The 26647-nt window shown below is 37.4% G+C and overlaps 1 protein-coding gene across 2 annotated transcripts; it reads left to right on the top strand.

Moving 5' to 3' along the window:
- The first annotated feature begins 382 nt into the window (after positions 1-382).
- On the top strand, positions 383-26643 carry LOC149483092 (calmodulin). Of its 2 annotated transcripts, none has more exons than XM_089703219.1 (4): positions 383-541; positions 4748-4922; positions 21596-21838; positions 25472-26643. In XM_089703219.1, the coding sequence occupies exons 1-4, from the start codon at positions 539-541 to the stop codon at positions 25498-25500; spliced, it is 450 nt and encodes a 149-aa protein (XP_089559345.1). In that variant the 5' UTR covers positions 383-538; the 3' UTR covers positions 25501-26643. The 2 variants fall into 2 exon arrangements, with proteins under 2 accessions (XP_089559345.1, XP_089559344.1); XM_089703218.1 differs by lacking the exon at positions 383-541 and adding an exon at positions 3463-3492.
- Positions 26644-26647: the final 4 nt, after the last annotated feature.

The raw sequence follows: 26647 nt of genomic DNA, 5'->3' as shown, positions 1-26647 counted from the left end.
TGCGCACTCCCGCCAGCTGATATCTCGTTAGTCGGGCGGCACTGCGGCGGGTGAGGCGGGCCTGAACTGGGGCAGCGCGCCCGTTCGCGGTGCGGCGTGGCGCAGCGGCCGCGGCCGGCAGGCGGTAGCCGGTTCGCGCGCGCGCCGCAGTGACGCATTGCAGGTATGGGACGCCCAATCGGCGCGCGCCGCTAGCCGCTTCGTGCCACCGTGTCCGCCCAATATAAAACCGACTATCCTTCGCGGATCCGCTCTAATCTCTTACCGTGCGTCCCGAGACATGGACTTGCATGTACAAAACGCAACGATACGAAAAGTTGTCGTGAACGAATAAGAATCGGTACCGGTCATGACAGTGCGGCGATTCGATTGAACGATTACGAACGATTCGCGCGGCGCACGGTCGCGAGTTTCCCGGCGCGGCCGCTCGCGCGACTGAGGGCGGCAGTATTCGTTCAACCGTCGGTCTGTGTGGTCGCTTTGCGGCGTAGTCTGTGATTTTTTTAGTGTAGCTCCTGATAATCCAAGTTAATCGACTATGGTGAGTGTCCTTTCTTCAAAAAAAAGCCGGAAGTGTTTTCTAGGAAGCGTCCCGTACCTATTCCAGGGTATATTTCGGAGCTTCGGTTTATCGGTGTTTATAGTGATGACGGCCTCCATTATTATTGTGATGGCCGTTTTTTACCGCATTGCGGAATGAGTACATAGGCGAAGCTATGAAGAGGATATATTTGGGAACATTCGGATGCTGGTAAAGGGGACGAAGTGCAATTTGAGAACGAAATCCCATCGGCGACCGTTACGATAGCTCGAGAAACGTCCGTCGCCATAGTTTGTTAGGTGTTGCCGACAGCTAGATGACGTTTCATTGGATTTCGAGCTTATTTAACGGACTCTGTTTGAGGGCTCGATTGGTAACAGCTTCGGAAGGAACAATTTGAATCGTTTGTTGGTATTTGAGACGGTGTCGCGCCCCAGTGTCGCGGATCGATCGGCCGGGCGCACCTGTCAAACGCCCGTTGACTCATCATTCTCGCTTAGTTTTCATACGTAATTCAGCAAACTAGTTCCGTTAGCTTTCCTCGTTTAATGCTTAACTGTGTGACACATTCTAGTTAATATTGTAAGCAAACCACGTCCAACCCGACGGCACTTGAACCAGTCGCCGGTCTTATACCCACATAGCCTTAAGCAACTTGATTTCTCTAGTTCTATTGGTTCAATCCAAGTTTACTTTCAACTAAGGCAATGGTGAGTAGTTTATAAGTGAAAAATGTAAGAAAACAAACAATATTTGTTAATTATGCTAATATTACAACTGATAATACAAAAAAGTATTATTCAAAATGTTAAGTGACATAGAAACAACAATAATTGCATTTAGACCTCTAAATATTACCTCAAGTGTGTTGAACTACTATAAAATGTCTCCATAATCAAGTAATGATGAATGAAGCCTTATTAGGCACATAATTCAATTAGTGTTGGTGTCTTCATTTACCTGATATAAGCCCTAGTTTACTTTTTCTATGTATTACATTGCTATGTAATACTTAATCTTTATATCAGTTTTAAAGTAATAAGTTTTTTGCTTATTTTTATTTTATGTACCTACACACTACAGTTTTTGCCTAGTTTTCAGTAATCGATGTAAGGTTTCTACAGGTATATCAATATGCTTTACAATTTTATCTCATTCAGTTTTTAGTTCCTTTCTTTATTATGTAGGTAATTTCAATCTCAAGTTTTAACAAATTTATATTGTATTCAAAAATTTCAAAATGAATTTATACTTCAATCTCAAGTACCAGTAAGTTGAGCATAACTGGTTTTTAGTTGAACCTTGAAATTTATAAATAATTTTGACTGTTTTTTCATACTGTAGAAACTTTAAATTTCATACTTGTGAATGGCTAGCTTTAGTACAATGTTAATTTGTTTTATATTATACTAGAGGTCCGCCCCGGCTTCGCCCGTGGTACATATTTCGCAATAAAAGGTAGCCTATGTCCTTTCTCGGGTATCAAAATATCTCCATACCAAATTTCATGCAAATTGGTTCAGTAGTTTAGGCGTGATTGAGTAACAGACAGACAGACAGAGTTACTTTCGCATTTATAATATTAGTATGGATTATCTGTGCACTTAATGGGGTAACTATTAGATATCTATGCATTATTTATTGTGCCGAGTGTCTGTTGTACTAACATAAATAATATATCTTATGTGTCACACATTTATGTATAATTCATGCCATTTCAAACTTTCAATGTTTGATTTACTGATAATGGATTTAATTTGATTATTTCAGTTTTAATTGTATGTTTTAGTAATCAGCTTGAATTTCTGTATTTGGTATGCCTGTGTAATAATAATGCATATGTCATTGCCTATATTCTAATAAAAATTAGTTATTGTGCATTCAATTTTATAAATGTCTATTATCATTGATCTCAACAAAAATAAATTGTTTAGAAATTAAACTAAAAGTAGAGAGAAGTTTTTGAGATCTTAACTTTATACATCCAAATCTAATTACATAACTACTTAGTATTGACAATGGTTAAGCGATCATGTTAAAACAATTTAAAGGTACCATTGAACAAGTATATATTGACATAGAAGTAAAATATTAGCTAAAGATACAGTTTATTGATACAGGATGTGGTGTGTGCTGTCCGCACATAGCTGTAATGTTTGTAATCTTAAGTGTTTAATAGCCTGTTTCCAATTGATAATATTGATTTATATAGTCACTAATCGGATAAATATCAATATCATGTGTATTGTCTTCTCTATTTTTAGTTACCATGGTGAGAAATTCACACTTCATACAGACTTATAAAAAATGGATTGTTTTCTGAAATCGGGATTTTCAAGAGCGGAAACATAAAGCCGATTATATTATAATTGAGTCTTTATCAAATGAAATTTTCATATTGATAAATTTTGATAAGACGCATAAAATTGTAATCTTACTGATACTACTATCAAAATTACAGTTAAAAGCCATTATCAGTAAATTACTTGGTGATTAAAATTATATTGAAGTTAGTGTAGTCATGTTTAATAATAAAATTGACAAGTACATTTGCAAGTTTATCATATTATTATAATTTTCCTCCAATAGCATCTTTTTCACTTGATTTTGTTACAAATACAAATATGAGATAACATGTATGTTGTCTTTATAAAAATAAATATCACATGTTATTATTCAAACAACTTATATTTTAAATAATAAAATAATTTCATGTCTAAAGCGCTATCTAATACGGTGATATATTTAATCATATCAAATATAGGTATATGTTAAAATGATAATATTTATTATAATGCAGTAAATGATATCTACACATGTAGCCCGCAGTGTGACGTGTTTAATCAAACAGTAAAATTATCTTGTAATAATCTTATCTGTGTTGTGTTCAAGCTCATTATTCGTTCAGTCTTTGGCCATTTCTTACACAATTCACAATGGTTGTCACAGTGGTATGTAAATTGATTTTCATAAATAACAGAAAAGAATTAACAATTTACAAGATGAATTTGTTATTTATTCTTTTGTTTTCTTCTACAATTTGTTAATACATTGTATAGTTCATATGAAACCTTGTATGTAATTTTAAGAGCTAGCGCGCACGAGCAACTTTGTCTCCGCAACTATTTTGTCGCTCCCATCAATTGTATGGAGAGTTGCGTCGCTACGTGCGCGCACTTTCACACTAGCCCATTGGTGGAGAGACAAAATAGTTGTGGAGACAAAGTTGCTTGTGCGCGCTAGGTCTAAGTCGCTCATATGGTATTGTTTTTGATAGCATATTTAAAGATGGTTATCAGTGTAGATAATTTTGCAATATATTTGGAATATTGATGATTTATATCGAGTTTAGACTTGACTTGAAGAAACTTGACAAGATTTTTCATGGAAACATGAGTAAGGAATGACACAAGTTTTAATTAGTAACCTTCTGAAGGTTTTAGTGTGAGTAATCTGATTTCTTGGAAAATCATTCTTGTATAATGAGAACGATAATGCTTATAACTTAATTGTATGTAACTGGTCAAGCTAAGTGCATATTTTGGGATAAGTTTGCCCTAATTCCTAAGTCAGTATAGACAAAATTAGTGCATAAATAAATAATTTTCGGCTCTATTGCACGCCTCATAAGCGAAGCGTTGAGGTGGGTACTACTGTCACTTCGCGCAAAACATCTGATTTTTCAAACTTAAAATGTCTTTATGTATCATACATTGCACTTGTAAGATAATACATACACACACATATTAAGAAAAAACACTATTTTTAACATTCATGATATTTTTGATGTCATTTTTGTTATTTAAACTAGTTAAAAAACAGTTTAAAAAAGTTCTGTCTTGGACGTCCGTGTGTGCGGAGGATTTTCTTGTTAACACGATAGCGACCGAAATACTTTACTAATCGAGTCTTTTTTTTTCTCTTACGCTTGAGTATGCTCAGGAATAGAACCCTTTCATTTTTCAGGGTCTGATTCGATGTGGTTTAATTGTTATTAAATAAACAAAAATAATAATTAATAAATAATTATTAAAAAAAAATTCGAGGCGTGCACTTTTGGATTTTCCAAATTATTTACAGAAATTAGTAACACTTAACTTTAGTTAAGCTGATCTCCTATGTGGGTATAGTAATTACGACACCATGCATTGAAAAATGTTAACAATAACCCATATACTATCTATCAATTTCTATCTCCACTTGCAGGCGGATCAACTAACAGAGGAACAAATCGCGGAATTCAAGGAGGCGTTCTCACTGTTCGACAAGGATGGCGACGGCACCATCACAACCAAAGAGCTGGGCACGGTGATGCGGTCGTTAGGACAGAACCCCACGGAGGCGGAACTACAGGACATGATCAATGAGGTCGACGCGGACGGTAAGTTGTGAATCCGTCTTCGTATCCATACTAGGTTAGCCGGGAAATTCAAATAAACGGATAGCTAATAATATTGTTCTTTATGACTCCATAATAAATTTTAAACACCAGGCTATCCTACGCCTGGTGTTCAAAATTCAAATAAACGGGTAACATAAAGGATAAAGGGTAGTCTGGTGTTGATACTAGGCTAGCCGAGTCTTCGAAATTGAAATGAACTGATAACTAATATAGGAATGCTTCTGCGTATATCGTTATTTGATTTACATTGGATAATAATTGAGAAAACAGATACGTAACGGAAACGGTTGGAGACACTCTCATTATATGCAAGGAAAAAGGATGTTGTACTAATATTGGATTAACTGCCTAATCAGACTACGATATTGATAAAAATGATATTTATCATTTATTAGTAAAGTATAGATGTGGTATTATCTAATTCAAGGTAGTAAATGTCGAAAAATAACTTGAAGTGAATAACATACCATTGAATTTTTGAAGTGAAACTTCTTTATCGGGGTTGGACGATAATTTAGTGTAACATTTTTGCTTTACGCCATACGCGTGACATTTTTGCGTTACGCCGTACGCGTGACATTTTTGCGTTACGCCATACTCGTGACATTTTTAAGGTCATAAAGAAGTTTCACTTCTTACGTGTGTACTCTAGTACACGCTTACATTTTTTTTATCTCTGGTTCTTGTAATTGCGCCTGTTATTATGTCGTTAGGCATACAAAATATAAGGAGGCCTAGTAAGGACTAAATTTGAAGCTATCCAAACGAACTTAGATTAGTGTGAACAATAACTGAGTTTAAACAGGGTTTGTTGCCTCGTTTAATAAACCATTCCTTGCACAATTAATACCTCTTTAGACGCCTCTGGGCTTAGACATATCACAAAAGATAGATTAGCGTCTTGTCTCTATCAAATCCCACTAAAATTAAATCGTTTGTATTCATTATTAAGTGGTATCTTCATTTATATTCTAGCTGTTTTGTTTAATATTAATTTGGATAAAATGTAAATTGACGCGTATTAAATCATTATTAATTATTATTTCGTTAGTACTTATAAGTTGACTTACAAACAATTAATAAAGAAAAATATTTATGATACAATTGAGTTTACTCAGTCTTTAGCAGTAATAAATGCGACAATGTATTAACACGTATCTGATCTTGCAAAAACCGCCTGTTAACTGAATTCTTACGTTTCAAAATCTATCATAAAAAAATTTATGTAGGCATTTAAATCTTACCGATTACAAAGTGCACGAATACAAATTTAGCAAAAAAAATATGTATTTTCCTCATAAAAAATCGTTAAACTGCATTTAATACAACCAGTAGTTACCAGTTTACTTTCAAATTATTATGCTACAGTGTGACGGTCACTCCAACCTTGTTCTCGGGTTCGATATTGAAGTCCGTCAAGCCGTTATCGTTAATCGAAATGTTATCGCACATACCACGATAAGACTCGCCGGTATGATCGAATGGCTAGGTGGTAGGTATTGATGTGCTTCTTTGTGGCCGTTGAATAAGTTTTTAATATTTTAATTGAATAGCTATGTAGCTTGGAAGTAGAGGTCCGCGCCACGCCGGCGTGCCGCCGCCGAGAGACCCCGGCGCGCCGCCGCCGCCGCCGGGTCACAGAAAAATTGGCGCCGAGTTCAAATTTTGCGCGCGAACCATGTGTCACGCACGCGTTGTTGTCTACAACACGGCAACGTCGCATCGAAATAGTAGACAATGTCTACTATATCGATGTACTATATCGATATATCGATTATCCCACCTCAAAGGAAAGCCTCAATGAGAGTCGAAACAAACTTGTGTCTGAAGTCGAGTCTTCTTTCCAAGAAGTCTCGGATTGGGGCGAACTTAATCTTGTCGAGTTCAATCCCCTAAAGACACAGGTTTGCGCGTTCACCGCTAAAAAGACCCCATTTGTCGTAGAACATCGGTTTAAAAGTACTCCCCTTAGTATATCGGAATCCTCGGAGTTGTAATCTCGAGTGACGTTCAATTCCGCCGTCATTTGGAAGCGAAGGCTAAATTAGCCTCGAAAAAACTTGGTGTGCTTAGTAGATCGAGACAGTACTTCAAGCCGGCCCACCGACTTCAGCTGTAAAAGGCTCAGGTGCGACCGCATATGGAGTACTGTTCTCATCTCTGGGCTGGAGCCCCACAGTATCAACTCCTTCCTCTTGACCGCATCCAACGTCGAGCAGCTCGAATTGTCGATGACCGTAGCTGCTTTCCGATAGGCTCGATCCACTGTCAGTGCGAAGAGACGTTGCGTCTCTCTGTATACTGTACAGAATCTACTATGGGGAGTGCTCTGAGGAATTGTTCCACCTTTTACCAGCCGCACAGTTCCACCACTGGACCACACGCCGTAAAAACCAGTTCCATCCGCACCATCTGGATGGTTGGCGCTCCACCACTGTCCGCTTCACCCGCAACTTCCTTCCGCGTACGGTGAAACTATGGAATGATTTGCCACCTGCGGTGTTCCCGAACAACTACGACATTGGGGCCTTCAAGAAAAGAGCTTATTTGTCCATAAAAGGCCGGCAAAGTGATTTATGGGCGGTGGTGATCACTTAACATCAGGTGGCCCACCTGCTCCTTTGCTTGCTCTGACATAACATTGCCAATAAAATTATTGGCAATGTTTATAATTATTATGTTCATCACTAAATAGTTAAGCTACTTGATTTTAATAAAAATATTTTTTTTATTAAACTTAAAGAGAGATTTTTCTACTGCCCGCCCACCCCCTAATAACTTTAAAAATAACTAGCCCACGCCGGCGACGCCGCGCCGCGCCGGGTGCCGCACCCGGCGCGCCGCCGCTGGGCTTTTGGACTGCGGCGCGGACCTCTACTTGGAAGGAAGGAGCTGAAGATAAGATTGTTTTAGCTGGCTAGTTATATATAAAAATTGAAAAATCGCGAAGAATTTCAATTAAATCTTTGTTAGAGCATTATTTTGATTAGGTTATAAAGGGAATAGGGATATTTTGTTCATTCATTAGTAGTAGAATTGAATTGATACTGGATATAGACAGATATAAATATGAAAAAGAGTAATTGCTCAATAGTCAATACTATTGCACGCCTCATAAGCGAAGCGTTGAGGTGGGTACTACTGTCACTTCGCGCAAAACATCTGATTTTTCAAACTTAAAATGTCTTTATGTATCATACATTGCACTTGTAAGATAATACATACACACACATATTAAGAAAAAACACTATTTTTAACGTTCATGATATTTTTGATGTCATTTTTGTTATTTAAACTAGTTAAAAAACAGTTTAAAAAAGTTCTGTCTTGGACGTCCGTGTGTCTGTATGTGCGGATCCTTTTTCTTGTTAACACGATAGCGACCGAAATACTTTACTATATAATCGAGTCTTTTTTTTTCTCTTACGCTTGAGTATGCTCAGGAATAGAACCCTTTCATTTTTCAGAGTCTGATTCGATGTGGTTTAATTGTTATTAAATAAACAAAAATAATAATTAATAAATATTTATTAAAAAAAAATTATGAGGCGTGCACTTTTGGATTTTCCAAATTATTTTCAATTAGCATAAAATTGTGGTCCTATTCTCGTAGTCAAATAAATTTCATCGTACGTCTTTGAGATCTTATACTGCGGGATACGAAACATGTAGAATGTTAATCTTGTCGCATCTGCATAATAGAGACCCTCGGATATCTGCAAATGGGGGGACTGGGATAAGTTATGCGAAGTTGCGGGTAGATTTACAACACAATTTGTGCGGCTCGAAGCCATACATCACTGCGTCTTAGCGGTAAAGTGAGAGGAGATGGGGTCAAGTGATATAGAGCCGTATTGTATGTCGTGTCGACTTCGGTCGCCCCTAGGGGCGAGCAATGGTCGATGGAAATGCTGATTGTTGAATATTTGGATCGTAATTTCATCTTTTTTCATCTTTCGATATACGATCTTGTGATAACTGATACGCGAACATTTGTTTTAAGAAAGAGAGATTGTAGATGAATAAAGAAATCATTTCAATAATCGTTTAAATTGTATTTGCTATTTGATTATCGTCCGTATTACGCGTGCAAACTGCGAAACAATTGATATTTTTCTATTTTTGGTACTGCGCTGGCAGTGTGTAACACTCTGGACGAATTTATCGCCCGTCTATTTGTCTGCATTAACGTTAAACAAAAGAAATCACATGTTCTGCGAATACGTGTTGAGCGTTTGGGATGCGTGATGAATGGCGGAAAGGTATGCTAGGATCGCGCCGCTGGCAGCGTTCCCTTCACCTACCCTTAGTTACGCAATATCTATTTACTACACGCCTTAACGTGAAGTTGTAAACACAGGGTGAAACGCATCGTCACCCCGGCTCACGGGTGATAGCTGAACCACAAATTCACGCCAACTATAATTTATAAACAAAAACGTTAGAACAAATTAAATATACGTAATATAACATGATATTTCGTGTACCCAGAACTCGGGCTTAACGCATACGTCTAAACAAATTGTGCAAAACAAACCGAATCGCGATACAGTTATCGCTATGCAAATATTGTAATGAGTTTATTTTTTAGCGTTGTTATTAAATACTACCTACCTTGTTTGCAATAAAAACGACGTCCGCGTTTTATGCGCTGAACATGTTATTTGTGAAATCGTCAACCTTTTGCTGTGGTATATTTTCATTAGAGTGCGTTATTTCGGTTTTTGTTTACAATGTAGGAGCGGCGCGTCTCGAGACGACCCTGATACGACGCCTTATCTCGTCAACTCGATACAATATTAATAGACGATTAATACGTATTTATAGCCGATACACACTCACCTGTCTGAAATCTTGGCGCATATATTGTAATAAATTCATATTGGCTAATGTACACTTCCACGACGCCAAAAGATTGCGGATAAATCTCAAAGTTCGGACGCTGTGATATACATCGCTTATTGGTTTGCAAATATTTTAAACGAACGCTCTTTTGTGTTTATCCGCCGCGAACATTTATCATATCGCCGGCTACTGTGGGAGGATCGTGCGATTTATCAAAAATTAATCCGCACACTTTGTAATGTTTAATTTTTAGATTCTCAAGTGTTTATATTTCCTAATGATTGTGTGTTAATTTAATGCGGGAAGTATCAGAATAGCACACATAGATTAGAATGGAGAAGAAGCAAGGCAAACTACGCCAGGCTACTTATTTATATTTGTTCGTACAAATTGGTACATTACGATAGGTTCACGATTAATGGGGAGCTTCTTGCCACAATATGAACAACAAAGTATTTAGAACGTTAGAACTGTTCTTGCTTTACTCTCTTTAAAGCAAAGCACAATTTAAAACCTCGTTTCACTGAAATCTTAATATCTAGCCTAAAAAATATAATCTGAATAACACGACAGCTGCTGATTGTGTATCTATCAATAATATCAATATTTTGGCTACACTGCAGCCTTGGGCGAGTTAATGAGAAATACTTGTGATCAGTGTGAGAACGCGCACATGGCGGGATCAGTTCAGATCCTTGTTTATTATTGTATTATTGCCCTACAGTGGGGCGTGAGAGCCAATTAACATAACAATTGCTATTTTATTCACCACGTAATACTATATGTTTGTCGTAACGCGGAACTGCGCGAGCGACGCTTGTCACTCATAATTGTGTGTGTTTGTACAACTGGGATGGTTTACATACGGGATGTAGGATTCTGCGTGATAATTATTTGTTGGTGGTCTGCTTGCGCTTTGGGTCTGTTGAAACGACTAAAACCATATGAAAATTGTTACGCATCAGACGCTTAAAAATTTAATCATCTACCTTTTTTCTTTGAAAAGAAGCACTTCTATCTTGCACTTCATCACACTATAGGTACAAGTGAAAAGATCAGAACGAAAATAATACACAATATTTCTGTAGGTATATACTCGAATCCATAATTCTACATGAGTAGTGGATTCTGCTTCATAAGAAATAAAAGAAAATTTATCACATCGGAGTAGTCAATTTTGTACGGCATATGAAAAAAGATTTCGCGGAAGCTATAGAAAAATGCTCATAATGATGGCGTAGGTACACTATTCAAACGCGATGTTTTTAAGGAATTTTAATTATCACAATGGAAATATGATGACGGCATTGCCTTGGTTGTGAGGTAATGTTTGTCCATGTACATCGTGTGGAATAACAATAGCTGCACATCCGTCGGCTCCGGCCTCAGATTAATTCGCCGGCCACAGGAAAGCGTTTCAGATAACTGGCAACCATGTTTTCCTGTTCGTATTATCCTGTTCAGATACGGAACTTAAATCCAGAAATTTCCGAGCGCTACATGTTTTGTTCTGCCTAATGTCTAAAAGCCAGACTACTGTTATCCAGACTTTTATTATCCCGTATCGTATTCCCAAAAGTTGTTAATATAATCTGTTATACTACTCTTGTATTATTTTCATGACGATCTCGTGATGTCTATTGCCCATTACTTGTTGCAAGTTTGTCAAAAATTATAAATATTGGCAGTTTGCCACAGTTGATGGCCTGAAACAGTATAGGATTTGTTTTATACGAGTACAAGTGAAAACTAGTACGCAGATTCTAGTAGAATATAAAATATTATACAGAAAATTGGGATTCTCATACTGAAAGAAAGAAAGAAAGAAAAACATTTATTTGACAACACAGCGCGACACATCAAAAAGTAGACAATAAAGAAAAGAATACATACAAATAACACAAAAAATTCAACAAGAAAAAAATAAAAAATATTAAAACAAATTGTGCCCGCAGTACCGCCAAAAAGGACCTAGTTCAGCTTGTGCCAGGCATGAGCCTAGCGCTGGTTGCGCTGGATGTGAAGCGACGCAATAATAATAATTAATTAAAAATAATGTGATAAACATAATATTACATACATATATATCATATCGTGAAAAAAACGTACCCACATAAATATCCAAATAAAAAGTTCTATAAAATAAATAGACTTAAGATAGGATTGACCCATACCAATAGATAAAAAAAAAAAACAAAAACGAAAAAATAAGCATTGGACATTAATCTAACCTTCGCTGTTCATCGATTAAGTAGTTCTTAAGATGTTTTTTGAATGTATTAATGTTTAACAATAACCTAATCGGTGGCGGCAAGTCATTCCATATTTTCGATGCTGCATAGCGGAAGCTGCCTCTAAAAGTTTAAGTACTATGTTGAGGAATGATAAGTGGCTGAGCACAGCTTCTGCATGCAACATCTCGACTGCTCGTTGTCCAGCTGAGCTTTTCGTACAGATATATAGGCATACGGGTCTTGACAATTCCGAACATAAGACAGGCCAGATGTAGTTGGCGTCTTGCTTGAAGCTTAAGAACACCCTGCTTATTTAGGAAAGGTGTGACATGTCTACGTGGTGGTATAGTGTAGCAGTACCGTGCACACGCATTCTGTACTCTTTGTATCAGCCGATCTGTTCTGGCCAGGAGACGTGGACCATAAACAGTATCAGCGTAATTAAGTTTTGAAAGAACTAGAGACTCCACCAGACGTACTCGAAGATCCTCAGACAAGTATGGACGCACTCTATATAAGGTTCTCAACCGGAAAAAACAATTACGAACCACATCGGTTACGTGCTTTTCGTACCTTAATGAGCTATCGACATACAAGCCCAGATTTCGTGCCTGGTCAACTTTTTGGATTGCCTTACCCATGAGCTTGACGTCAAAAGATGGTAGAGATTTAATATGCTTTTTTGAACCGAATAACATATACTTCGTCTTGTCAGGATTCAGCACTAATGCATTTGTCTCAGCTCTTAGTCTTAGTCTACTTTAATTTTCCTCTCTTAGTGTACATAAGAATTCACATAAAATAATGTATATTGTTTCAGTCCACGGCCATTATTAATTTCCGATCGTAAATGTTTATTTAGCCATAAGCAATTATCATACACTGGGCAAGTTTCCATTAAAATCGAATGTTTGAACGTCTGTGTACTGTAATTGTTTCAATGTATCATGCATATGTTTGTATTGATTATTTTATATGCCTCGGGTTGGTGTTTTATAAACAATAAATTAAAAAATATGATAAATATGATAAATATGCAATTTAAAACAATGTTTAGCTTGGCTATCGATCTTACTGTTAGCTATATTTCAAAAAGCACACGAATCGCTTCGATTTATGGGCGAGGTAGCCTTGAGAGTATTACGGGAATCCATCAAAAGAATATGTAACGTAACAATGAATGTACTTGTCGCTTTGCAAAACAGAAGATCGGTAAGAAATTTTATAAGAAACTAGCGGTCCGCCCCGGCTTCGCCCGTGGTACATGTTTACGATTTCTCTATATAAGAACCATCCTCGTACTTCAAGGAATATAATAAAAAAAGAATTATCGAAATCGGTTCAGCCGTTCTCGAGTTATGCGTTTACCAACACATTTTGCGATTCATTTTTATATATAAAGATCAGTATAAAAAGTGCTTGCTTTTGGTCGCTGGTGCTTGCTGTATTTAGTTCTACAACTTGGATAAGTTGTAGAACATCAGATTGTAGATTTTTGAAGTTATTTCGACGCAACAATTCTTAAATAAATAGATTTGAATCTGATTTATTGCAAATCTGAGGCATATTCTTAAAATTCGCTACTTTTTTGTGCACGATCTCCGAATCTTAGAATCTATTTTCCAAACAAAAAATAAGGTCATTTTAAGCATAAAGGCTGCAATAGACTTTAAGATCTTTGAACTTTGGTTTCTTTGTTGGAAATAAGTTTCATTGACCCGCTCTTCAAACATACGGTTTTATGGCATTCCGATTGCAATTTGCTGGTGCAATTCGGGAATATCACTCGCAACCAAGTTGCGAAATGATGAGGCCAATGCTTGATACGAGGAAGTGCAGTGGCCCAGTTAACTGCGCATACATTCCTCTCCTTAGTGCCTTTTTATCAGCCATAAAGCATCATCGCTAAAACGGTTCGATGCAACCGAATAAATTCCACTATAATAGAACATCGAAATATAAATTTGCCGTTTCAGTTTACATTTTTCACCCACTAATGTTTAATATCGGTTTCCTCCACTCACCGTCTATAACAAATGGCCAGTTTAACCTCGTTCGTGAAAAATAGCCGAATTGTTTACTGTTGAATCGTAATTTTAATGGTGATGTCACAAGCGGCGATAAGAAGTCGTTCACTTGTCCGAGAGAGACGGCGCTCGGCCGCTGCGCCGCTCTCCTCTAATGCTATTTGCGGAACAATGCTGCTTCCAAACGGAAAATCAGTTCTGGACCTATCGTCATTCGGAAAAAAAAGCTTTCGTAAATGTGCACCATCATATGCGTTACAACGTACAATATCAGACGCTATAAAAAGTTAACTATCGAAGAATTGTTCGCCACATTTCAAACGGATGACCGCACACTTAGATCATCAACTATAATTAATTTATTCAGCTATAAATTTAAACTACGTGAAACTAAAAAAATCCCGAGAGACTATTGTATTAGGTATATTTAATTAAAAGCATACGATTGTTAAATTGAAGGTGAGGGGAGGGTGAAGCCTGACGATCAATACGCAGACAGACACGTGTCGCGTTCGATAGCAACGTCAACTGAATTCCCGCGGCATTACATACATGCTTGACATAGTTTTATTAAAAATCAATATGCTGAACATATGCCAGAAACGAATACGAACAAAAATCATAACTAAATAAATCGAAGAAAAAGATCAGAAAAGAGACTATACAGAGAATATTCGTACCGTCAAGAACCGGACAAGCCGTCAATTATTAATTACGTTAAGATCGATTTGCGTCTCGCGCTCCGCTCGACCCCATTCGACCCCACAATAGCTCCATTTATTGATTTATCCACAGCCGGCTCGTACCACACTGTGGCACTGTATCGAAATATCGATTCCCTCTAGCGCGCTTACGTTACGAGGTCAAGAGTACAAACTACAACATAATGACGATTGGCGTAATTGCAGTTGTCGGCAATTCTATTACTCTAATTGACAATATGGCCTCATCGTATCGTTGTGATTTATTGGTGCAGCTCTAGGGCGAGATGCACCAGTTGTGTGCGGATTACAATAAAAATAGGTTAGAGGCGGGTCAAATAACCCGCTCCGCTATCGATCCACTCGGAACCGATCGAGGTCGTTTTTAGAGCGTAATATTATACCGTCTGCTCCATTATTTTCCATGAATTGTTCTCTAGCATCGTCGTTATGTCCCCTACGTATCAAACATCGCCAAAATCTCGAACAGCTAAATGATACAATGTAGACGAAAGTAGACTATTTATTAATAGAGACAGGCAATACATCAACGCTGACCTTTCTCAGCTCATTATTATGTAGTTCGCGCCATCACGCTGTCGTCGTTAGTCCTTTGCAGGCAATTTGTGTGGGACCATTTATTTTCCTCTCGTTTGTGGTTTTATTTGACCTGTGTCACCAGAGGCGGCTTATTTCCTTACTAATAACCGTTTATCAAGCGCTAAGCGCTAACAATAGCTGGTTTATGTAATTTAGACGTACATTCGTCGCGCGAGGAATTTGTGATGGCTCTGGTTTGTGTCTCGTAATTACATGCGCTATAAATGAGATAAAGTGCCGCTTTACTGATGACCACAAAATTGGCGGCGACTTGACGCGTTTACCCAATTAGTATCGGTTAAATCTTTAGTGAATGTTTTATCTCACATTGTTATTAACTAGCGGCCCGCCCCGGCTTCGCCCGTGGTACATATGAAAAATAGATGTTGGGCCGATTCTCAGACTTACCCGATATGCACAGAAAATTTCATGAGAATCGGTCCACCCGTTTCGGAGGAGTATGCAGACTAACATTGTGACACGAGAATTTTATATATAAGATTGTATTTTCGAATAGCGGCGACAAATCAAACTTGTTTAAGGAAAATCGATTGAAGAAGTTATAGGTGAAAAGTTGGGACGGCGCCAATCGTATCGACCCAGTGATGTCTCCCGAGGAGCGAGTCGCGAGCGTTCAAATAGCTGACCCATTGTTGTCCTAATTGCTCGCTCATCGTGTGCCCTTTCTGATTCTGAATCACGGACACATTTAGATCCTTTCTATTTCTGGTTTATCACATCTGATCATAGCGATGTACGTCCACAGGAATCATTACCGTATCACACATAGAATCTGTGTTTTCAGAAATATTCTGGCCACATATTATTGAAGACTTCATGGTATGATTTATGTTGCGCTGCTAAATAATGAAAACATTTTTTGATCCCAGTCTACGATAATTTAGAGCAGAAACTCGTTGTTTGGATAATAATCTAGATATTCTTGTGCACGGCGAATACCGGTTCCGATAGTTTGACATAAACGTGTGCTGGCGCTCCATTTGGTCAGAAATGCGAGTGCCAAGCGCGGTGTTGACTTATCTAATCGAGTGTTGTCTGCATTGGGCGCGGATTGCAAATGAATTTGCATATTGGGTTGGCGTGTGGCCAGCGGGCCTGTCGCGATAGCCGCGCGTGTGCCCACCGCACCAACCGGCTACATTTTCTTAGGGTTTGCGTCTAGCTGATTCGCTTTTTATCATGCCGTTTTAATAATATGTCCCCAATTTTGAATTGGAGAATTGTTATTTATTTTTTAACTTTTAGAGGAGTAAAATACATTTCTGGTAATTGAAGTAATGGTGAAAAAGCAGCATCTTGGATAAGTAGGTTTTAAGCAGTCATCTTCAAAGAAGATATTTCTTTATCGAAATTATTGTTAAATGATAAGTGTTTTTAGCCGAGATTTGTATACACGTGCTCTGGTAGCCCTACAGTGACTGCAAACAACGTATTTACTCTTACTCGACGCGCTGGCGTTGTGACAAAAGCAAGATCGGCGGCGCTCTAATTTATTTACATTTTTTCGGATTGTTTACTGATCGCTGTGTTGCTTTCAGGAACATTAAAGCTTTATTGCTTCTCTAAATATAGCGCTGGCTATCTTGAGTTCACTTAGCTCTGCCCTACTGCCGGTTCTCTCGTATCGTTTCAAACTCAAATATTTAATAATAGGTAGAACTGTTCAAACGCGATAAGTAACATAGCTTAGTGATTACAAACAAGTGCGAGCTGATAAATTACGCACTTTGCTAAGTATGCGGCTGTTGGAAGCGTCGCAAAAACCTCCGGCAGTGACGTCATTTTGAGTCACGCGTCCTCGCTTGCTAAGGCTTCGTCTTCGATCGCCGCATTGTTATCGTATACTATCTCTATACCAAGGCCAATAGATATATAATTATTTAATGCAGATATCTATTAAGTACCTACTACGTGTTGCACGAAACGTACTTGGTACTTGTCATTATTAATTTCACATATTAAAATTGCGATAAAGCGCCTTAAATTACTAGCGAATGGAGTTTACCCGCCGCATAATCTGAACGTATCTTATCACCCTCTTATCGCGTTTATCGAAGTTTAATTATTCGTATTTTCAGACAGACAAACAGCATTCGGTTTAATTTTGCCATATCGCGCATTGTTGCTATTTGAAACCTGATTTATGTTCAACCATTGCCTTAAAAATATGTGTTCCAATTTGGGCATTCTAGATGATCTCATCTGAATTCGCAGCGTTAGGCACAATATGTCACGCCTCTGATATAATACACCATGTTGTGTGTGTTTACGGCTAAAGCAGACTGACGCAAAATGATTAACAGGGACATCTCATCTATCACATGGTTAGTCATACACCTTGTTTTTGCATTAATTATAGCACATTGTTTACTTGATACACGCTCGAATATTGCCTCAATTATGGTAGCATGGAATCGCTCGTCTCGGTGTAAATGGTAATGGAGATTAAGACTATGAAAAACATTATTGTTACATCTGTATCAGATTTAGACTAAGCCGAAATGTAATGTTTACTCAATTGGCTGTAGATTGTCGGTTTGATTACTCGATTCGCCATAATCGACTCCATTGTACCGATTTTGTTTATAAATGAGTCAGTTCTTTTGTTTGCGTACTGCCGAGTTGGGTTTGTTAGTTTTTCTTAACCGCGAGTAGTTTAACAAGCATTGTATGTACTGGGTATTATGTTTCTGAAGTAACGATATGTGGTCGACTGCGGTTTTGCTATGTTGGATCGTATGATCGTTGAGGCTGAGATTACTAACGTGTTTAGTTTCATGAGGTTTTGTCTAGACTCTAGAGTTACAAGCTCTGGAGATCATAAATTGTAAACTGCTGGTTGACCTCAAACCGTTCTAATTACAATATTTCTGGTTGCGAATATTCCAATAATGAATGTTACGAATCATATCAATAAATAACCTTCAACTTAACCTCGAAATCATAAATGTGTTGGACGCGGAATTGAAGATTTCAGGTTCTATCAAATATGGAGAGAAATGTCGAGATGTAGGTGTGGTCGAGTTCAAGGCGAGCGGAGGCTTTTGTTCGTGAACAATACACAGCCGCTACACACACGGCATACGAAACGACTGTTAAATCTTTACTCGTATCTATAAAGAGGCTAGGGATGTCGTGTTTGCTAAACATTCGTCTTTGTCGCACGTAATTGGCGCCTGTTTGAGTTTTGAGACATAAACCGACAAATTTCTGTCTCTTTGTATATCGTGAAACGTTTCCTGCTGTTATTTATAAACTTGCGCGTTTTCCTATTACGACTTGTTTTTAAACAACACTGTATCACCATAGCTTTTAGCCCATATATTGGATAGCTTAAAAGGTTTTATGAATCACATGTTTCCATGAAATTATTCGGCTATGGCAGCTCAACCGCGATGTAGCACTTCTCGGTAGAACATAAGGAAGACGTTTAACGGGGGCAGTGTCGCCAATCGGCCAGATGCGTCCCAGCAGCGGCAGGAACCGGTGTGCATTCTCGAAACTTCTGCTCACGTGCCGGCTAATTATAGCAAGCAACGCCTCCGAAAGGTTAGCCACAGAATTAGCGTCGCCAAACTTAACTTGCACTTATTTTTACGACGTTTGATGTGCGATTACCGATGCGTTTAGGAACTATTAATAGGCTGGTTGGACTAATTCGATTGTATAGAGCGGTGCGGAAAAATGCTATTACCAGAATTGATGGAGCACACATCGGCGTTAACTTTGATGTAGGAAGTAGTTGGACGTAATTGTCCGAATGATGTTGCCTTGTGCTCTGAACAACATTGAAGCAGATTGTATATACTATGCCAATAGGCAATACACCTGAAACCGTGTCGCCGTCAAGCGGAAAATTTTATTCGTTACAGTTTTCCGTGAATAATGCATTTATAGTGAACGCGTTGTTTACAGCGGCTCTTTATTAGGATCAAGGTTTCGGCGCCATGGCGTAGCGTAATGATACGAATATTCAAATGCACGGATTGATTGGTAATGATGCTCATAAACTATATACGAGTTCATTCATTTTGTGTTTATATTTGCGATCCCGATCGTTGGTTCACTGACTCCGGATTGACAGCGTTTGTTTGGCTAGATATTTCGGCCAAATGAGTCGAATTGACAGTTTGACTTGAGATACGAGCTGTGGGTGGAATAATTGCGGAGTGCGATACGAAAAAATATAATGATATTGTTCTATCGCTTGCTCAAGTATATTTGGATGTATTAGTCATGCTTTAAAAACTGGTTGCCTAGCACAATTTGGGTTGGTAATTAAAATTACAAGATACAAAAAGCGATTGTATTTTATTTAAGTGGGAAGGTACCGTCGAATTATTGAAACAATAGAATTTCTTAATTTCAAAGTTGATTAAAAATCCCCTATTTCCTTTTTCGATACTTTTTGCAATCCACTGCTGTTCACCCAATCATATGCTTATCCTATTACATAGGTGCTATGCTATGTACCTATTACAAGCGCATATAATAACATGTTTGTTAACTCAAATCAATCAATGTCTTCCAGATTCACGGCCTCTGTGTGAATTGGATGCGCGTGATAGTAAACATCTAGACGTGATTTGCATCCAAATACATGTCTTGTTTAATATCTTAATATTGGCCATTGTTTTTTGTCCTTGCCGACTGTAATATAGCATGAAATGAATCGCATAGAAATGAGGTGGTTTGTTTTAGTAGGCATTTTTTGCGTAATGACATCTTTATCTCACTTTAAATAATCACTTTTTGCTTATATTACTTCGCATTGTTTGTATCTGCAAGTTATTATTAAAATAAATGGCCTTTTCATAAACATTTTAATCGCGTATGCTAAGGCATAATTACATTTGATTCTCTCATACACTTTAAATAGCTATGAGCAAAGAGATAATACGTAAACACTGGCAGCTCTTTTGATCGGATTCATTAATTTTAAAAGTACTAGATTGTACCAGAGAAAGCGTCATTTCTCGAAGTAATAATACCTATACTGTAGACCTTAAAATAGCATTTATCGCACTATGCATAATTATTAATTTTACCAATAAAATAGGTTTCGTGGCGATATTATTGTATCTACGTCCGTTGCTGATATTTGCAACTAATACGTTAAAAGGCGAAGAAAAAAATGTTCTCATTTTAAAACAATAATTATACTATGTTAAAGTGCTAAAGTATGTTAATTAATGTAACAATGAACGATAGCAATTCGATAAAAGCACTCATTTAAATTTGCATGTAAATTCATTAATATTATTAACTGGTTTTTCTGATTTATTCATGTGTTGAATGATCTCTGTTATGGTAGTTAAAGTGGACCTACTTAGTTGGGAGTATGTGTATTTGACCTTATTATCATATTTAATTATAAATAAACCGGATTATTTACTACTTATGTGCGTAGATCAAAAAGACGGCTTCGTATAGACTTGTCGGCAGCGTGAATAATTAGCTATCGTACGTTTATTTCAATTTTGTACGGAATTACAATATAATAATTATGTAAGTTTTTACTTTCTCTACCGTTTTGAAGGTTATCAAGTATTTACTCAAGGTTTTAAATATTTCAGATTGAATGAAAGATCCAACTTACATATTAACATATCGTATTAAAAAGAGAAACTGCAATTTTCAATGATTTGATTTTCTTTTGTGCTATGAGTAAACTTATAAACCGCTGAACCTAATTTCAAATTCTTTCACCAAGAAAAACTACTTTTGATGTTTTGTAGTCTTCAACTCTGTTCCATGGCATCAAATTAGCCAGAAATTTATAAACATATCTGTGTACAATCTCACTGTGTACAAAACTTTCAGAAGATATCATCACAAATACATATGAAGCTTATTCAAATTCAAATTATATTTATTTACAAGAATGTAGTTACAAAAAAGGTGTTATTACAATGTAAAGGCGCTAATACATTCTACCCACTATCTGGGTGTGCAAATATTTGAATGGAAATAGTTCTTGAATATCATAAAATTGTTTCTCGAATAACCATTTCGTCAGTTTCTCCTTAAATATACTTACTGGGAGATTCTTAAAGTTATCCGGTATTTTATTATACATATATTGTAATAGTCATAAATATCACACTATTTTTTGCTTGATTTATTCTACATGTTGGAAAGTGCAGTTTATTTTGATACCTCGTTAACATATGCGAATTTACTTATCCTTGGTCTTTAATTCTTGTATTTATCGCATATTCCAGGCAACGGCACGATAGACTTCCCCGAGTTTTTGACCATGATGGCCAGGAAGATGAAGGACACGGACAGCGAGGAGGAGATCCGCGAGGCGTTCCGCGTGTTCGACAAGGACGGTAACGGGTTCATATCGGCGGCCGAGCTGCGCCACGTGATGACGAACCTCGGGGAGAAACTCACGGACGAGGAAGTCGATGAGATGATCCGTGAAGCGGACATTGATGGCGACGGACAGGTCAATTATGAAGGTGAGATATGGGGTACATGGGTGGGTCAAACTCAAACTCAAGCATTTATTTATTCAATTAAACGAATTCACGGTTTGATATTTTGATATTTTGAAATGGTATCCGTCTTACGCTTTTTCGATCAGGCCACGTGTCCTGACGCGAGTTTAAGATTTTATACCCAACGCCGCTAAAGAAGTTTTCACTTCAAAAATATGTAGGTATATAAGTTGTAACATATACATGCTTTATACACTGCTATTTTAATAAATTAGTAACTTAAAGCCCCTAATATTGGCGAAAGTTATTGCATATGTTATTAGTCTCAAATCTCTCAACTTCCAAAAACGTATTTAAAATTGCAAATTGTGATTGTTTTTAGCCATACTTATTTGTGTTTTAAAAAGCACTTTTGAATCGTCATTTCATATCTTTAACATTTACCACCGATTCGGAAAGCGGTATCTATGGAGATGAACCGGCAACACTCCATAGTTGCTCTTTTAAAATCATGTCAATATTACAATTTAAGGCCGTGGGGGTTTAGGCTTAGAGAATGTTTATGTAGGTTTACTGGATAGGTTCGTGTGTTTAGGAGCAGATGGGCAAGGGTTAACTGTGTTATACCTGTCATAAAGCGCGTGTAATAAGTGGGGAATTGCGTGGCTTCATAAAGCGCGTGTAATAAGGGATGACAGAAGCGTGGCTTCTGGGCGCGTAATAGTATGGAAAACAGACAAATTGTTCGGAGTCAAATGTGGGGAAGATTATTTATTGTTGTTGTATATAGTTCTTGGTAGCGTAAAGTATTGAGTAATTCAATGCTAGTCACTACATAGTATAAAACAAAGTCGCATTCTCTGTCCCTATTTCCCTATGTCCCTATGTCCCTTTGTACGCTTAAATCTTTGAAACTACGCAACGGATTTTGATGCGGTTTTTTTTAATAGATAGAGTGATTCAAGAGGAAGGTTTATATGTATAATAACATCCATTAAATAGTGGAGAAGTACTGTTATTTTTGAGGTTTCTAATGTGATGTCGTAAATAATTACATTTTATCCGCTTACATTGCAAACGCAGGCTGAAGTCTGAACCCTACGAGTTTTATCAAAATAATGTACTATAGTTGAGCCAATTTAATAGGCAACATTTGACATCTATCAATTTTATCTTCATAGGGTGGTAACCTGCTTAAAAACATCGATTAAAGCGAATTAATCGATACGGACTTGAAACATTTGTCAATCGAACTTGAAACACATGTCAATAATTTATGATGATTTTTATTCCCAAGTAATCAATGCATTCGATTCTAGATGTCAGATTTCGATTTTTAGAGTAACGTCTCTGGTATTTAAAAAGAAAAAAGGTTTAATGACACAAAATTGTAGCGACGTCAGTTCTTTAAATAAGAAAATGTTTATTATGTTTAGAATGGTTTATCAGTAAAATCAAATCCTAAAATTAGTTGCATCGGTCATTATTATTATAAATATGTAATCGTAAATTGAAAAAAGTTAAGCAAATGTGCAGTTACAACAAAACGAAATATCATGTTATTCTATGTCGTCGTTACTAGGTTACGTTGTTGAATTTTGTTGAACTGTCAAATGTTGCCTATTAAAATGGCTCTACTATAAGTATTGTACACATTGAAAAGGTCTACAGAAAAGTCCGCGATGGGCATATGTCTATCTCTTATGGATAACCCACAATAACTTTTTTTTGTCATTTACTTTTTACGACAAATAATGGCTAATTTTCGAAGCGATTTTAACCAATACAGCATTAATCCTTAACCAATTAAATACCTTGAATACATTGTTCATTTAATATAGATCTATATGGCCCTTTACACCGTATGATTTAACTGAATATTTTCGAAGATATTACAGATTTAAAAATTGCGGGGCGTACCGTTTGCGGCGGTACCGGCCGGCCGGGCCGCTATGTTTTTATATACAACGTTAAAAGTTTTTCTGTAGTGTATTTAGTATCAGCATTGCACCCGTGCGAAGCTGGGGCGGGTCGCTAGTACTAGATATAGCAATGATGTTTGAATGAAAATTATATACATGGTATACCTATAACATTGATTTTTTTTGTATTGACATACTTATACAAATACATATGGTAGACTTGAATATCAATGTTGGTATGCTCTGTTCTAAATATGAAGACAGAATAGCTCTATGATTTAAAATTATTTCTGTCAAGTTTTTAATGGATCATAGTTTATTATTTTGTTCTATATTGTGTATCAACAAATATGAGCGCCGCCCACGCATCTCTTGTTAGTGAATGGCACGTGATTTTCTAAATATAATGGTATTATATTTTATCGTTACAAGTATTCTTATTGCTTCTTAGGACATTTCTATTATTAATAATTGATAGGACCATAATCATCTATTAGTATATGAGCATAATATCAACTTGAAATTTAGCAAGACTAGGATTTATTCTTCAAATAAATAGTATTTTAATTTGTGATTATAACAAATCTTACTTTAAGAATTCATGGTTTTAAGTTTAAAAAAATATATGAGTTGTAACATATGCATGCTTTATACACTATTCTTTTAAATTATTGCAATTCACACCTCTATCAACTTAAAGCCCCTAATACTGGCGAAAGTAATTGCATATGTTATTAGTCTCAAATCTCTCAACTTCCAAAAACGTATTTAAAATTGCAAATTGTGATTGTTTTTAGCCATACTTAATTGTGTTTTAAAAATGTATTGTTTTAAATCGAGCACACTGGTAGCGGCGACCGACAGAGATTTGTCTGTTTGCAGACTTCCATGCGCTCGCGCAAATGATATTCGCGCGCGGCGACGGGGGCCGCTAGCTAGCTTAGTAACTAACATAAGGACACGCTGTGATCTCGATATATTTAGTGCGCAAGGCCTACGTCCGTCGCCTCTAGGTACACAGTGCATTCAATGGTTTGCTGCTCGTTATTAACTGTTCCTACATTCTGCAGTGTTGCCACCTACGTACATGTTTCTATCTATCGTAGCACTCACTGTCTGTCACCTATGTCACGGTCCGCCCAACGCGGCGGACTCGGTAGTTTTTTCGCCTTCGATTTTGACGGATCCTTTATAATATTTTCGATATATTTTTTTACTTTTTTCTCTCTGGCATCCCCCTCGATGTACCTCCCCGTAACGCCCCGGCCAGTTGGCAACACTGGTAGCTGTCCCGTGTCGTGTGGGTCGGTGTTGTGTCCCGGGGGCCGCCCGCAACCCCGTTCCGCGCGGCCCCCGCTGCATGTCTAACCTTTCTGTCTCGAAGAAATACCACCTCGACCCCTCGCACCGAACGAGCAGCAAACACGTCGCGTGACGTCACGGGACGCGAGCGACAGGCGTAGGCGTAGTGCATGGACGAGTAGCGTTACTGTAGCGGGTAGTGGGGGGAGGGGGAGAGCGCTCGGGTGGTATTTCGCGTCCCCTAGTAGTGCGGCGAGCTCGAAGCTTGCGTTTCCGCTACTTAGCGTTCTAACAGGTTGTTCTAGTGCATCTCTCTCTCTGTCGGTTACTATATCTGTGTTGTTTCCGTATCTCTTAGAGGGGTCGTGTGATGTGTGGTGTTCGGGCGACGTTAAACCCCCACTAATGCGCTCTTTTTGTTTGTTTGCAGAATTCGTCACCATGATGACGTCGAAGTGAGCCGCCGGCTAGTGTGTGTGTAAAAGAATTTAAATATACATTTTGTTTCATGACACACAATATTACCATCGTATTGGACCTGCATTTCTCTAGTGTTTGCGATAAATTAAATATTGTCATCGTTTCAGTTTAATGGTATAATTGTATAGCGGCGAGGGCCCCGCCACTCGTCCTTAGACTTAAAGTATTCCGTTAATGTAACTATTGTAAGGGTCGCTCGAGCGGCGTGTGTGTGTGCGTGCTCTGTGTTGCGTCGCGCCTAGTGTATGCGGTGCTAGCGTCCGCACCTTTCCGATACATTTTAATGTAATTTTTTTTCAAGTATGAGATATTTATAAAGTACGTGAGATAAAAAATTTGAAAAAATCCCAAAAAAATGTACCGTGCGGGCGCGGGGCGGCGGATTCTCGGAATTGTCAACCAATACCTGCTCGCCTTCGGCTATAACGTTTTTCATTTTTCTATTTATTCATTGTGTTGAGTCGAACCGTTTCTTATATCGTGTAACTTGTTATAAATTATTATTAGCGGTTAAAGATGTAATGTATCTAATACATGTGTCACATCACTTCCCGTGATGGTGTAATCTACTATAACACTAGTTTCACTATTCATTTCACACATTAAACTTAATGTAACGTAAACATTGTACTTTACTCTTGCATAATTTAATACTATTATTCTTAGAATATGACATAATTGTGATTATTTAATTTAATTATCTATGTGTAACTTATCTGATGTAATTTTTAAATTAGCGATGAATAAATAGTGGAACTAGAATTAGTGTTTTAATCCCATGTACTTTAATGAAATTATAATATAATCTATTGTTTTTTATGTTGGTTTGATTTATTTGGAGTTTGGTGTTTGTTGCGATGTGTGACTCGGGCCGAGCCGCCCCCGCGCTTCGCCTCAACGTTTCAATCTAACTCTGTACGAATAAATTAGATTTATCGATACTACATTTAATTGTATCTGTAAATGACTTGATAAATATTATATTTCTATTGTTGGTGAAGTAATTCTATCGACTGTGAACAACTCAGCTGTTATTGAATTACCACATTTGATTCATTCTGTTATTAAATTTTACAAAAGACATACTGAAAATAAATGTTTCTTCATTTTTAGGTCAATAAGCATC

This window comes from Colias philodice, chromosome 14 (genome assembly GCF_061535455.1).
Source record: "Colias philodice isolate Cphi_HAF_F1 chromosome 14, ilColPhil1 Martin Lab GWU primary, whole genome shotgun sequence".
In the NCBI taxonomy this organism is placed as follows: Eukaryota; Metazoa; Arthropoda; class Insecta; order Lepidoptera; family Pieridae; genus Colias; species Colias philodice.
The sequence above is the reverse complement of the archived record's forward strand: the minus strand, read 5'-3'. Positions and strand labels throughout refer to the sequence as shown.